This window comes from Oncorhynchus clarkii, chromosome 17 (genome assembly GCF_045791955.1).
Source record: "Oncorhynchus clarkii lewisi isolate Uvic-CL-2024 chromosome 17, UVic_Ocla_1.0, whole genome shotgun sequence".
In the NCBI taxonomy this organism is placed as follows: Eukaryota; Metazoa; Chordata; class Actinopteri; order Salmoniformes; family Salmonidae; genus Oncorhynchus; species Oncorhynchus clarkii.
In genome coordinates this window covers 19,869,478-19,884,033 of record NC_092163.1, presented here as the reverse complement: position 1 = coordinate 19,884,033, position 14,556 = coordinate 19,869,478, and the positions used below count along the sequence as shown (strand labels likewise).

The 14,556-nt window shown below is 46.7% G+C and overlaps 1 protein-coding gene across 1 annotated transcript in view; it reads left to right on the top strand.

Moving 5' to 3' along the window:
• Nucleotides 1-14,556, top strand: part of LOC139370472 (proline rich 36a) — a 41,461-nt gene that overhangs the window by 18,116 nt on the left and 8,789 nt on the right. The window contains exons 2-3 of the mRNA XM_071109970.1: nt 2,338-3,065; nt 3,365-3,455. Of these exons, the coding sequence (XP_070966071.1) occupies nt 2,429-3,065; nt 3,365-3,455 (728 nt within the window). The 5' untranslated portion in view covers nt 2,338-2,428. The remainder of the gene's footprint in view (nt 1-2,337; nt 3,066-3,364; nt 3,456-14,556) is intronic.

Genomic DNA, 14,556 nt, shown 5'->3' with positions numbered 1-14,556 from the left:
TCATAAAGCCACCTATTTTGTGAAGTGCACCAGTCCCTCCTGCAGCAAAGCACCCCCACAACATGAAGCTGCCACCCCCGTGCTTCACAGTTGGGATGGTAGTGTTCGGCTTGCGAGCGTCCCTCTTTTTCCTCCAAACCTAAAGATGGTTATTATGGCCAAACAGTTCTAATTGTTTCATCAGACGAGGATATTTGTCCAAAGAGTACGAATCTTTGTCCCCATGTGCAGTTGCAAACCGTAGTCTGGCTTTTTTTATGGCGGGTTTTTGAGCAGTGACTTCTTCCTTGCTGTGTGGCTTTTCAGGTTATGTCAATATAGGACTCGTTTTACTGTGGATATAGATATTTTTGTACCTGTTTCCTCCATCTTCACAAGGGCCTTTGCTGCTGTTCTGGGATTGATTTGCACTTTTCTTACCAAAGTACGTTCATCTCTAGCAGACAGAACGTGTCTCCTTCCTGAGCGGTATGATGGATGTGTGGTCCCATGGTGTTTATACTTGTGTACTATTGTTTGTACAGATGAACGTGGTACCTTCAGGTGTTTGGAAATTGCTCCCAAGGATGAACCAGACTTGTGGAGGTCTACATTTTTTCTTCTGACGTCTTGGTTGATTTCTTTTGATTTTCCCATGATGTCAAGCAAAGTGGTACGGAGTTTGAAGGTAGGCCTTGAAATACATCCACAGGTATACATTCAAATGATGTCAATTTTCCTATCAGAAGCTTCTAAAGCCATGACATAATTTTCTGGTATTTTACAAGCTGTTTAAAGGCACAGGCAACTTAGTGTATGTAGACTTCTGACCCACTGGAATTGTGATACAGTGAAATAATCTCTGTAAACAATTGTTGGAAAAATGATTTGTCATGCACAAAGTAGATGTTCTATCTGACTTGCAAAAACTATAGTTTGTTAACAAGAAATTTGTGGAGTGGTTGAAAAATGGGTTTTAATGACTCCAACCTAAGTGTATGTAAACTTCCGACTTCAACTGTAAGTAACTGAATAGAGTTGCTGCTTGGCCTCTAGGTTCCCCCATCTGCTCCACTGACGTTTCAGTCAAACTATTAATGATGACCTCAGTCAGATGGCTTCTGCGTAAGTGTCTCTGCTCTCCCAGTCCTCTCTCCCTTCCCCCACTTGCTCTCCCTTCCATTTATTCTGTTGCTCCCTTAACTCACCCCCTCTTTGTTACGCTCTCCCTCTTTTCTTCTTGCTCCTTCCTTTTCCATCTCTTGCTCTCTCCTGCGTGTGCTCCACTCTTGCGCGCTCTCTTCCTCCTCTCTTGGCAAGCCTGTTTGTTGAGCTCCAAACACAGATTTCTGCTCAGACCATCTGTTGACTGAGAACTTATCTTATAGCGTATCGAGGGGGTAGAGTAGTGGAAAGAGGAACAAGTGGCTAAGAATAAAAGGAGTGAGGGGAAGGGGGGTATACTGAAGAGAAATTAACTATTGTTGTTGGTGCTGGGGTAGAGGGGCAGTTGGACAGGGGGAGCTGGAGGAGTGGGTGGGAGGGCTTGAAATAGGAAGGGGTGGTGGGTGGAAAGTAGAGTATATGAGGAAAAAGCAGCAATGGGGAGAGGAGGCCATGTTGGCTTGGGAAGGCAGGGTTCGAGGGGCTCCAGCAAGGCTAATGAGCCCCAGATCCTGCTCATCCAGCACCCCCCCCCCCCCCCACCCCCAAATGTCCATCATGCCCTACATTTGTTTCGCACAGTATTGTCCATTGAGGCCTCCCAGAACCAGCATATGACTTTTCTTAGTAATCGCTGGCTGTCATTGTGTAAGTATCTGGGCAGCAGAATCACAAACAAATGGGATGTGTGGTCCTGGTTTTCCTGTCTCCGTCTCGGTCTGTCGATTTGTAAGGCCTTGCGGTCTCTCTCCCTCACTCTCCATATATGCTGGAGGACATTTTGTTTTCTCTTATTGCATGTCAAACTTTTTTATAGTACTCTGACAATACCAGTTTTAGTCATGGATTGTAAATGTCTCTGTTCTCAGTCTCTGTGATCCTCATATTGTATTGCCATCAGACAGCGTGAGTGACAAATCTTCATGTTGGCTTCCCTGGCTGCTCTCCTGTTTTTCCAGTAGTTTCAAATTCCTCAGCGAGACCATGTGCCTCATGCTGTTTCCGTTGGTTCTAATGTTTTTTTTATTTTTTTACTACTTGTCTACGACTGCATGGTTTCATGTGTGGCTATTCTGATAATATACTTGACTTCTGCTACCAGTATTTGTAGTTCTATGATAAACAAACATGTTTGTTTTTTTCTCACACCAATTTCAATGTCAACATTTCGGAATCTCTCTTCTCCCCATTCAGATCTGTGAGGTTGTTGACAAGACGTTGGTTCCACTCCGGTTTCAGTGTGTTTGTGATCCGGTGAGTGAGACCGTTGCCGGGCCTACAAGGGATGAAACCAGATGGGGTTGCCATGGAGCCCACAGAAGCTGTAGGACCCGAGCCCTCGGCCCAGGGGATGGCCACCGACGAGATGCCCGCCCAGCCAGCCCCTTCAACTTCCCCGTCCCCTCCATCACAGCCCGAAGACACCCAAAATAGCACAGCGCAGCCTGAAAACCCTACAGCGCCCCCTGCATCCAAGGAGGTCAATGGCAAGGCAACAGCTAAACCCAAGGCTAAGACCGTGGGCTTGGCTAAACGCCGGCCAGGCACAGCTGGCACCAAGGCCACAGCGGGTCCGGCGTCAGGACCCAGCACTTCTCGTCCGGGCACGGCCCCAAGCCACATGGCCAATGGATTAAAGTCCACAGCTAGTGACCTGTCCAAGAAAGCAGCTTTGGACAAAAAGAAGACCACCACCATCGCAGCCGGAGCATCGGCATCAGCTGCAGCCACAAAGAGGTATGTGGGGCCGGCCGACGCTTCCACTGTCAGGACCCAAACTAAGGTGGCTGACAGGAAGGCTGTCGGAGTCCCCAGGTCCACCTCTGCTACCAGGACTGCGGCGATGGGTCCTGGCACTCCAACGAGGAGACCTCCTGCTGCTGGTCCCATTAATGGGGCCGGGGCCAGACCCAAAACCACAGGTGAGAACTATACACACAAACATACTGCAGAGTATTTAGTCTTGTTAATCATGTTTTGGTTAGACACAGCTTTTTGTTTTCCTTTGTACCGTGTTGAGTCTTTAGTCACTGTCCTATGTATTTTAGAGCTCACACAAACCCACCTGTGCTTGGCTGCAGACACATTTGCTCTCAACTCCTACTACACCAATCCTTCATCCCAGTCCTCTGTCCTCACTCCCACCCCTCATCTTCATTCCACCTTTTTCCTCCCCCATCTCTCTTCATGCACTTTCTCATTTGCTCTCCCTCTCCTCCAGCTTCCAGACTTGCAACCTCAGCTTCCCCCAAGCCTTCCAGCACTGCAGTCACGGCCAAACCCAATAGAACGACGGTTTCCAAGACAACCAGGTAAGGCAGCCTATCCCGTGACTGCACCACCACCGGGAATGCAAAGTGATTTACGGGCCAGTGACATTTGTGAACAGCACCGGGCATGCAAAGTGATTTACCGGGCAGTGACATTTGTGGCTGGCAGATACACATTTGAATGAACTCGAGGGGGAAAAACCAAGGCACTGTTTATAGTTTAAAAAACCTCTCCCCTCACATACACAATGCAATCACCCAAGATCTGAAGAGCCGCTTTGCACAAAAGGCATCACTCGACAAATCGGATCCGTGAACGACTTGTTTTGCGAGGAGCTGCAATTGAGTATCGATGAAAAGTGGCCATTGTGGGTCCTGCCGGCCTGCTATTGGATTAGGTTTCCCACTGTGTCTCAAATGGCTTTCCATATTATATATATTGCGCTGCTGTTGACCAGAGCATTATGGGTCCTGGTCAAAAGTAGTAGGGTGCCATTTGGGATGCAGCCCTAGTCTACAGAGTCACACTCTCTCGCACGGCCCTAGTCTACAGAGTCACACTATCTCGCACGGCCCTAGTCTACAGAGTCACACTATCTCGCACGGCCCTCGTCTACAGAGTCACCGTGTTACTGAATAACATGGGTTATTGCCCCCAGGGCAGGGGTTATTCACTGGGACTCTGGACGCTCTCTCGCTGGGATGTTGCAGCAACTCTACGGGTGTGTCTCAGTAATGGTCTAAAGTAGCTACCATGTCAAATGTGATATCGGGAAGCACCTGAGTGAGCTGGGTGAGCAATTACGCAGGTACTTTCCCGGAACAGACGACACAAACTGGATTCATTATCCCTTTCAAACCCTGCCTCCAGTCCACTTACCGATATCGGCACGAGCCTCATTGAAATTGCAACAAGGGGTTCTGTGAAAATGTAATTTAATCAGAAGCCACTGCCAGATTTCTGGATAGGACTACGCTGTTAAGACACTGATGCTCTTTTCAACCATGTATCTATGTGAGAGTGGATTCTCGGCCCTCACTGGCATAAATACAAGCACAGACTGTGTGTAAAATGATTTAAGACAGACTCTCTCCAATACAACCCAACATTACAAAGTTGTGTGTACATCCTTTCAAGCACACCCTTCTCATTAACCTGTGGTGAGTTATTCACAATTTTTGATGAACGAATGTTTTAAATGTAAGGAGTGAAATTATTTATTGTTATTATATTATACACTTCTCACAAGCCGGGCTGTGACAACTCACACTCGTTATGTTTTGTGTGTGTGGCAGGCTTAAAATGATGGCAAAAAAAAACATTTTGAGTGTGCTGACCCTGGTGCTAGAGGGGGTACAGCTGACCCTGGTGCTAGAGGGGGTACAGCTGACCCTGGTGCTAGAGGGGGTACAGCTGACCCTGGTGCTAGAGGGGGTACAGCTGACCCTGGTGCTAGAGGGGGTACAGCTGACCCTGGTGCTAGAGGGGGTACAGCTGACCCTGGTGCTAGAGGGGGTATGCAGCTGGAGGTTGAATGTTTGAAGGGGTACGGGACTATAAAAAGTTTGGAAACCACTGGTTTAGACTATTGGGATACACCCGCTATACAGTATGGCTCCACACCTAATCTCTCGTGGACAGACTACATTAACATTAATGGTAGTGTAGCTCTGTCCTGAGACAACGGCGCGTGAGATAATGAGCAGCATTAGTTCTAGTGCTTTGGACAAATCAAGATTTCGCACGTTTGCATCTTTTGAATTTTGGGAGTGTACATTTGTCCCATAGGCTTGCCTGTAACTTGCAAAGAGAGAGGGTGGAGCTCTTTGTTAGGTTTCGTTCTTCGTTCTATCTTCTCTTTGCGTGTGGACCCAGAACTTAGTCGAGTGAATTTGTTGGATTTGTTTTAACGATATGGAGAAGCAGTATGTCACTGTGTGAGATCATGCTGCTTGTGTTTGACGACAGGAGAAGCAGGTTGTGTGTGTGTGTGTGTGACAGCCAGACTGTCTCTCCATCCATGCTGGGCCCTGTTCCTTCCTCCCTGGGTAAGCCAGGACTAGTGAACAGGCCTCTCCCAGCCATAGCTGTGACTGCTGCTGCCTTTCCATGAGTCTGGGCAGGGCAGGCGGCACGGGGCTCATATATAAAATGAATAAATGTAGCATAACATTACTGTTCCGTTTCCCACCTGCAAAAGAACGTCTGACGGCCCATAATGCAAAACGAGATGAAAGAATGGCCTATAGTACGTTGCCATAGTTACACATTGGCAGAGAAATAGGGTTTCCTTAAACTATTCGTCTTAATTGCCCTAGGGGGTGAAATAATCAATTGTATTGGATAAGAAGCAGATGTCAATATATTGGAGACAAATGGGTCGCAACAAAACAGTGAGATTGGATGGGAGCCTCAGAACAAGGGGGTAGTTTGGCAACTGGCAAGGTGAGTTATGATATTAGATTAAAGGGAAAAGGGTTGTCGACTAAGTTAGCAGATGTGCTGGTAGCTTGAGGCGTCGCAGAGCTGTTTGAACAGCTGGCCTCGCGTGCCATGCTTCTGGCACACACACTGCTGGGTTGTGTTCAGTAGGGCAAAAACATTTTGAAACTGTGAAAGGGGAATGTTCTACCTGAGTGCACCAATCCCCTAATGCAGTGGTTAACAAACTTTTTATAGTCCCGTAGCCCTTCAAACATTCAACCTCCAGCTGCGTACCCCCTCTAGCACCAGGGTCAGTGCACACTCAAATGTTTTCTGCCATCATTGTAAGCCGGCCACACACACTATGATACATTTTATTAAACCATAAGAATGAGTGAGTTTTTGTCACCCAGAAAGGCCAGTCACGTGAGAAACTCGTCATCATGCAAGCAGTCAGACAAGTGAAAATAACGGTCAGTAAATTAAGCTTGTCTCTCAGTTAAAAAAAAAACGTGTACATTTTTTGACCCTTGATAACCAGAGCGTTACATGGTCGCTGCCCATATCATTGCATAATGCAGAAGATACACGAGAGTTCAGGGTCCTTGCTTTAACAAAGTGAACCATTTTCACTGTAGTGTACAAAACGTCTTTCAAGCTGTAGGGCATTCCTTTGGCAGCAAGAGCCTCTCGGTGGATGCTGCAGTGTACCCAAGTGGCGTTGGGAGCAACTGCTTGCACATGCGTTACCACTCCACTATGTCTCCCTGTCATGGCGTTTGTGCCATCAGTACAGATACCAACACATCTTGACCACCAAAGTCCATTTGTCACAAAGCTGTCGAATACTTTACAAATATCCTCTCCTGTTGCCCCTGCCCCCATAAATGTAACGGACATATGCCAGGCCTGCCATGTCTGTTGACTCATCCAGCTTTAAAGGATGGAATTCACTGGCTGGTATGCAAAGCAGTAGTTGTTTCAAAACATCTCCTGCCATGTCACCAATGCATCGTGAAGCAGTATTGTTTGATGAAGGCATTGTCTGTATAGTTTATTTTTGGCCTTTTCCCCCAGCATTGTCCCAGACAGATCTGCGGCAGCAGGAAGAATAAAGTCCTCCACAGTAGTATGGGGCTTGCCTGTCCTAGCCACTCAGTAGGTCACCATATAAGACTCTTCCAGCCCCTTCTTATTAATGGTATCTCTTGCTTTTATACATGTCTTACTACTCAAAAGTCGTCTTAATTCTCACTCAAACTCACATGGCATATTTTTCATATTGGCATGTTTTGTTTCTAAATGTCTGCCCAAGAGTGACTTTCATCGAGTTGTGAGATGGTATTTTGCACATAACACACTGTGGCTGAGGAAAGGCACTACTTCCAATATAAGTGAACCCCAAATCAATTTATTTCTCATCATATTTGCGATTCCATGGTCCAACGTCCCTGTCTGTTCAGTGCTTTCCCTGGTAAGGGGACAGTAGCTCTTCGGTTGCATCAGATTCACAACTGTCAGTGTCTATGTTAGCTGTGCTAACAACAAATGTAGAATTACTGATGCTAACATTGGATGTGCTCGTGGAAGCAGAACAACTTGTGTCGTCGACAGGTGTAGTACTGCTGGTAGTAGCAGTACTACCAGTAGAGCTGGTTTGTGTGGCGGGCCTTAGTTAAAAATATTTATCCATTTTCGAGCAAACGGAATGAGCAGCAGCTACGTTTGGCCACATACGGAGCGTTAGTGGATTTCTGTGAGAGTAACGGTTAATGTGATTGAATGTTAATTATTTGACTAGGCTAGCTGTATTTGATATTTCGCTGAACACCTAGGCGGTTTCATTTTATTTTTGGCAGTGAAACTAGGCTTTTTTTTTTTTTACGTATTTAAAACAAATAATAATTTAAATGTGAATCATCATACCCCGGTTTGGGAATACCTGCCCTAATGCATCTCTCGTCAGAAGTGATGGAGATTGAACCCCACACAAGCAGTCCCTAGCCGGTCTGACAGACAGCTGGAGGGCTTGATTATCTGGCGGGCCACAGTGGGGGGGGGACCGGGGGGGGTGGTTTAATTACCTGTATCTGTATCATCTCCTTTTCTCTCTATCTGGAGACAGTGCCCTTGTCCTGTTTAAGCAGTTTGTCTGTCCAACCCCCGTCCCTCCTTCTCTCCTCCTTTACTCCTCCCTTCTGTTTATGTACAGTACCAGGAATTTAGCCAGCACCCTCTCAACCCTCCCGCTGCTCCCCTCCCTCCCCCGTGAGGGCATCTGTCATTTTGGTGGGCCTTAAGACTCCCTCTGAGAATGGGAGGAATCTAGGGTGTTTAAGGTGAGGTCATGTGTGTTGAGTCATCCATATGGGAATGGGCAGTTACAACTCATATTAGATGACAATCTATGCAGGTCAGATACCTTTTCACTTGCAGTCTGACTCAAACATGCATAATAACAGAGTTGTTGAATAACTAAAAGGAGACCATTGACTGTCACTCTAGCTCTTGTGCAATGCAGTCACACAATGTTCCTGTCCCAGCTTCTCTCTTCCCCCTTTGGGGATGAAACCATGCAGTTTTGGCCCCAGCCTTGGCAGGGCATAGTTACTGTTTCGCGCAGATGCCTTCTACACATTAGGATAGTATAGTAACCAAGGCCTCAGTAAATGGGTTGTCTCTGGATCAGTTGCTAACCCAACAGATATTACAGCCTATTGTATTGTTGATGTCATCACAGTGTATAAATAATTTTTAATAGCCATTGAATTCCTTGGCGACATCTTGAATACACCTGTCGGTTGTTTGTATCTCCAAACCGGCTGTGAATCTATTGCACCACTAAGGCATATCAACCAAGTACGGGCTTTGAATCCCTTGTTGACACTAATCAAACCCTTGTAGCCACAACAAATATACAAAAGCTGCTGAACTACAGTGCCACCCAAGCAATTAATACTGTATGGGGACTCTCATCCCTCCTTGACTCCCTCCGTGAGGATCAGGCAGTTCTGAGTGTCTCTGTGAAGCCGAGATGGAGGGTTAACGCTGTACGTCCAGATGACTGGCCTCGCCTCCCCTCCCTTCCATCTCTCCCTCCTTCCTTTCAGAAGAAGTCTCTCACTCTCCATTCCCCTGCCTTAATTTAGTGCTCCTGTCGTTTTGCGTTCCCTACGTGGAACTCACCCAGATAGGAAGGCAATCTGCTTCCATGTGCTTTTAGTCATCTGTCCATTCTCTCCTTCTTTCTTCCATCGTGTTGTTCATTCTGTCGCTCATTTCATCACTGCGTGCCTCAGTTTGTCATTTTCTTCCTTTCCTCCCTCCGTTTAATGCAGTCCCGCTCGTCTTCAACTAATTCGCCCATGTCATCTGAAGGTACACCATGCCCGCTTTCATGTTTCGCTGCTCTTTACCATGCAATCAAGGCCCTGCTCCCTCTGTCCCATCGACGCACCCTATTACAGTATAATAATAGCGAAACCTGAAGGCCTTTGAGTCTCCGCAGCCTTTGAGTCTCCGCAGCCTTTGAGTCTCCGCAGCCTTTGAGTCTCCGCAGCCTTTGAGTCTCCGCAGCCTTTGAGTCTCCGCAGCCTTTGAGTCTCCGCAGCCTTTGAGTCTCCGCAGCCTTTGAGTCTCCGCAGCCTTTGAGTCTCCGCAGCCTTTGAGTCTCCGCAGCCTTTGAGTCTCCGCAGCCTTTGAGTCTCCGCAGCCTTTGAGTCTCCGCAGCCTTTGAGTCTCCGCAGCCTTTGTTTTGATCCTGCTAACAAATGGAAACAAATGGCCATTATTGGGCTGAGTCGCTGTGGGAGAGGCGTTTGTGTGGCCAGGCATGTACGGCCGGACCACTTCCGTGAGTTTGTCATTGTGAGTTAATCTATGTTGTCGGCTGTGTCCAAACCATGGCGAACCAATCAGAAGAACAGCAGAACAGCATGACGGATATTGGTGTAATTGACTGAATCGCAACAATGTCACAAAGCGGTCAGCTCCTCTGACGTTTCCTATCCCTTTTTTGTTTTGGACGCTGGGTACGTATGAATCTGTTCTATAGAAACGATATGCAAAGCATCGATTTTGCACAAATACAGTGCTGCCCTGGTTCTTAAGCAACTGTTTTGAATGTAGGCTACTGTAGCGCTTTGGAGCATGGGCTACAACTCATTGCACAAGCCTGTCAATGTAAACGCCTCACACCAGTCTGTACATGTAGATTGCACACACCAGTATCACACACGCGTATCCAAGCATAGCTCTGTAGATGTTACTATTCCCTGCTCCGCTGTTGCATAGCCTAAGGATAATCGGTCAAGTGTGCTCATGAATGCAAGGGCACTAGGGCATACAAACACGCACACTTGACATTCTGTCCACTCAGCAGTATGCAGGGGGATGGGCACTGCCTTGCTCTGGAAAAGGTCGCGTCTGGATCCTGTGGCTTTTCCACAGCTGTCTGGCACCTGTTTTTAAAGTGAACGAATGGCAGATCTAGGATCAGTTTACCCTCTCCAAATCCATAACCTCAGCCAGGAGAGGGGTAATTTCGAAACTGACCTCGAATCTGTTAGGGGCTGATTAAGCATATGGCTATACAGTCACCTGCCACAACAAGACCACTTGGCTCTTCAGGTCAGGAGGTCAAACAGTAGACTAGAGGGATAAAGGAAGAGGGCAAGAGATTAAGTATTGCCCAGGGTATGTTCATTACATGTTCGCAATGGAAAAGGTTTTGCAACAAAAGGAAAATGTGTTTTATTAGACAAGTTACTATTAGACAAGTATATTGCCTACTGTTCAGTTTTGTACCTACTGAACACGACCCAGGAGTCTTGGGAAGGTTGAGTTCCACTGTTAACCTGTTGCGACGACCAAACCCGGATCCGGGATTCTATTTATAGACCTAAGCTCATTACCATAACGCAACGTTAACTATTCATGAAAATCGCAAATGAAATGAAATAAATATGCTAGCTCTCAAGCTTAGCCTTTTGTTAACAACACTGTCATCTCAGATTTTCAAAATATGCTTTTCAACCATAGGAAAACAATCATTTGTGTAACAGTAGCTAGCTAGCGTAGCATTTAGCGTTAGCATTAGCGTTAGCATTAGCGTTAGCATTTAGCAGGCAACTATCACAAAAACAAGTAAAGCCTTCAAATAAAATAACTTACCTTTGAAGAACTTCTGATGTTTTCAATGAGGAGACTCTCAGTTAGATAGCAGATGCTCCGTTTTTCCAAAAAGATTCTTTGTGTATTAGAAATAGCTCCGTTTTGTACATCACATTTGGCTACCAAAAAAAAAAAAAAAGAAAAAACGAAAATTCAGCCCTCAAAACGCGAACTTTTTTCCAAATTAACTCCATAATATCGACTGAAACATGGCAAACGTGGTTTAGAATCAATCCTCAAGGTGTTTTTCCACATATCTCTTCAATGATATATCCTTCGTGGAAGCCTGGTTTCTCCTTGCTCTCAAATGGAAAAATAATTGCACCTGGCTTTACGCTCCAATTTCGACGCAGGGACACCAGGCGGACACTTGGAAAATGTAGTCTCTTATGGTCAATCTTCCAATGATATGCCTACAAATACGTCACAATGCTGCTAACACTTTGGGGGAACGACAGAAAGTGTAGGCTCATTCCTTGCGCAATCACAGCCATATAAGGAGACAATGGAAAACAGAGCTTCAGAAATTCTGATCATTTCCTGGTTGATGCATCATCTTGGTTTCGCCTGTAGAATGAGTTCTGGGGCACTTACAGACAATATCTTTGCAGATTCTGAAACTTCAGAGTGTTTTCTTTCAAAAACTGTCAAGAATATGCATAGTCGAGCATCTTTTCGTGACAAAATATCGCGCTTAAAACGGGAACGTTTTTTATCCAAAAATGAAATAGCGCCCCTAGAGATCAAAGAGGTTAAGAAGAGGGAGTGTTTAATGGATCAGGGGCTCATGTCCGCTGCCTCTAACCCCCTAACATTTGCCTGGGTGCTTAATAGCCCTTGGAGTAGTACTACTCTCAACCCTCAGTGAGTGCGACCCTCACCCACATCCTGTTCGTTTTCCACAATTACGCTTTCCCACTCCATCCTTTCCTCTTCCCCCACTAGGCTGGGATTAGAAAATGACTAGGCGATGCGTTACAGGCAGACAGAATGGTTTTCTGTTACCTCTTGAAATTGCTTTTGTAGTGTAGGACGGCCCTTGACTCTTCGAGCATACTGTGTGGGGAGCACTGAGCAGGTGAATAACTACTACTGACTGTTTAGAGTTAATTTATCATAGAAAAGTCCCAAGCCTATTAGCCTACATTAGGCAGCTGATCAAATGGTACTGAACCAAAGTTATACACCAAACATTAGGAACACCTGCTCTTTCCAAAAAATAAAGGGAACACTTAAACAACACAATGTAACTCCAAGTCAATCACACTTCTGTGAAATCAAACTGTCCACTTAGGAAGCAACCCTGATTGACAATACATTTCACATGCTGTTGTGCAAATGGAATAGACAACAGGTGGAAATTATAGGCAATTAGCAAGACACTCCCAATAAAGGAGTGGTTCTGCAGGTGGTGACCACAGACCACTTCTCAGTTCCTATGCTTCCTGGCTGATGTTTTGGTCACTTTTGAATGCTGGTGGTGCTTTCACTCTAGTGGTAGCATGAGACAGAGTCTACAACCCACACACGTGGCTCAGGTAGTGCAGCTCATCCAGGATGGCACATCAATGCGAGCTGTGGAAAGGTTTGCTGTGTGTGTCAGCGTAGTGTCCAGAGCATGGAGGCGCTACCAGGAGACAGGCCAGTACATCAGGAGACGTGAAGGAGGCCGTAGGAGGGCAACAACCCAGCAGCAGGACCGCTACCTCCGCCTTTGTGCAAGGAGGAGCACTGCCAGAGCCCTGCAAAATGACCTCCAGCAGGCCACAAATGTGCATGTCTGCTCAAACGGTCAGAAACAGACTCCATGAGGGTGGTATGAGGGCCCGACGTCCACAGGTGAGGGTTGTGCTTACAGCCCAACACCGTGCAGGACGTTTGGCATTTGCCAGAGAACACCAAGATTGGGAAATTCGCCACTGGCACCCTGTGTTCTTCACAGATGAAAGCAGGTTCACACTAAGCACATGTGACAGTCTGGAGACGCCGTGGAGAACGTTCTGCTGCCTGCAACATCCTCCAGCATGAGCGGTTTGGCGGTGGGTCAGTCATGGTGTGGGGTGGCATTTCTTTGGGGGACCGCACAGCCCTCCATGTGCTCGCCAGAGGTAGCCTGACTGCCATTAGGTTCCGAGATGAGATCCTTAGACCCCTTGTGAGGCCATATGCTGGTGCGGTTGGCCCTGGATTCCTCCTAATGTAAGACAATGCTAGACCTCATGTGGCTGGAGTGTCAGCAGTTCCTGCAAGAGGAAGGCATTGATGCTATGGACTGGCCCGCTCGTTCCCGAGACCTGAATCCAATTGAGCACATCTGGGACATCATGTCTCGCTCCATCCACCAACGCCACGTTGCACCACAGACTGTCCAGGAGTTGGCGGATGCTTAAGTCCAGGTCTGGGAGGAGATCCCTCAGGAGACCATCTGCCCAGGCGTTGTAGGGAGGTCATACAGGCACGTGGAGGCCACACACACTACAGAGACTCATTTTGACTTGTTTTAAGGACATTACTTTAAAGTTGGATCAGCCTGTAGTGTGGTTTTCCACTTTAATTATGAGTGTGACTCCAAATCCAGACCTCCATGGGTTGATGAATTTGATTTCCATTGATGATTTTGGTGTGATTTAGTTGAATGTGCTGACAACAATGTAAAGAAAAAAGTATTTAATAAGAATATTTCATTTGTTCAGATCTAGGATGTGTTATTTTAGTGTTCCCTTTATTTTTTGAGCAGTGTACTATCGATGTCTATTGCCTATTGATGTCACTTGTTAAATCAACTACAATGACCGGGCAATGATACAGCCCAACAGGATGCTCTCAATTGTGCATCAGATGTTCGTGAGGGTCTTAGGGGCCAAGCCAAATTTCTGTTGTGCCTCCTTCAGCACGATCTGTGTGGCTGGACCATTTCAGGTTGTCAGTGATGTTCACACAGAGTAACTTTAAGATTTTCACCATCCACTGCGGCCCCTTCATTTTGTTGAGGGAGAGGTTATTTTCCTGACACCACTCCGCCAGGGCCCTAATCTCACTGTAGACTCATCGCTGTTGGTAATCAGGCTTACCACTGTTTGCAAACTTGATGGTGTGTGTGTGGCCACACAGTCATGGGTGAACAAGGGAGTACAGGAGGGGGCTGAGCACGCACACTTGTGGGGCCCCCGTTTGTGGAACAAGGTAGTGGAGGTGGTGTCACCACCTGGGGTCGACCTGTCACGATATCCAGGACCCAGTTGCACAGGGCTTGGTTCAGACCCAGGGCCACAAACTTAGTGATGAGCTTGGAGGGCACAATGGTGTTGAAGATTGAGCTGTAGTCAATGAATAGCATTCTTACATAGGTGTTCCTCTCGTCCAGATTGGATAGGGCAGTGCAACAATGATTGCTTTATCCATGGATCTGTTGGGGCGGTATGCAAGTTAGTAAGATGGAAATTATATGATCCTTGATTAGTCGAAGCACTTCATGATGACAAAGTGACCGCTACGAGGCGATAGTCATTTAGTTCAGTTACCTTGGGTACAAGGAACCATGGTGGC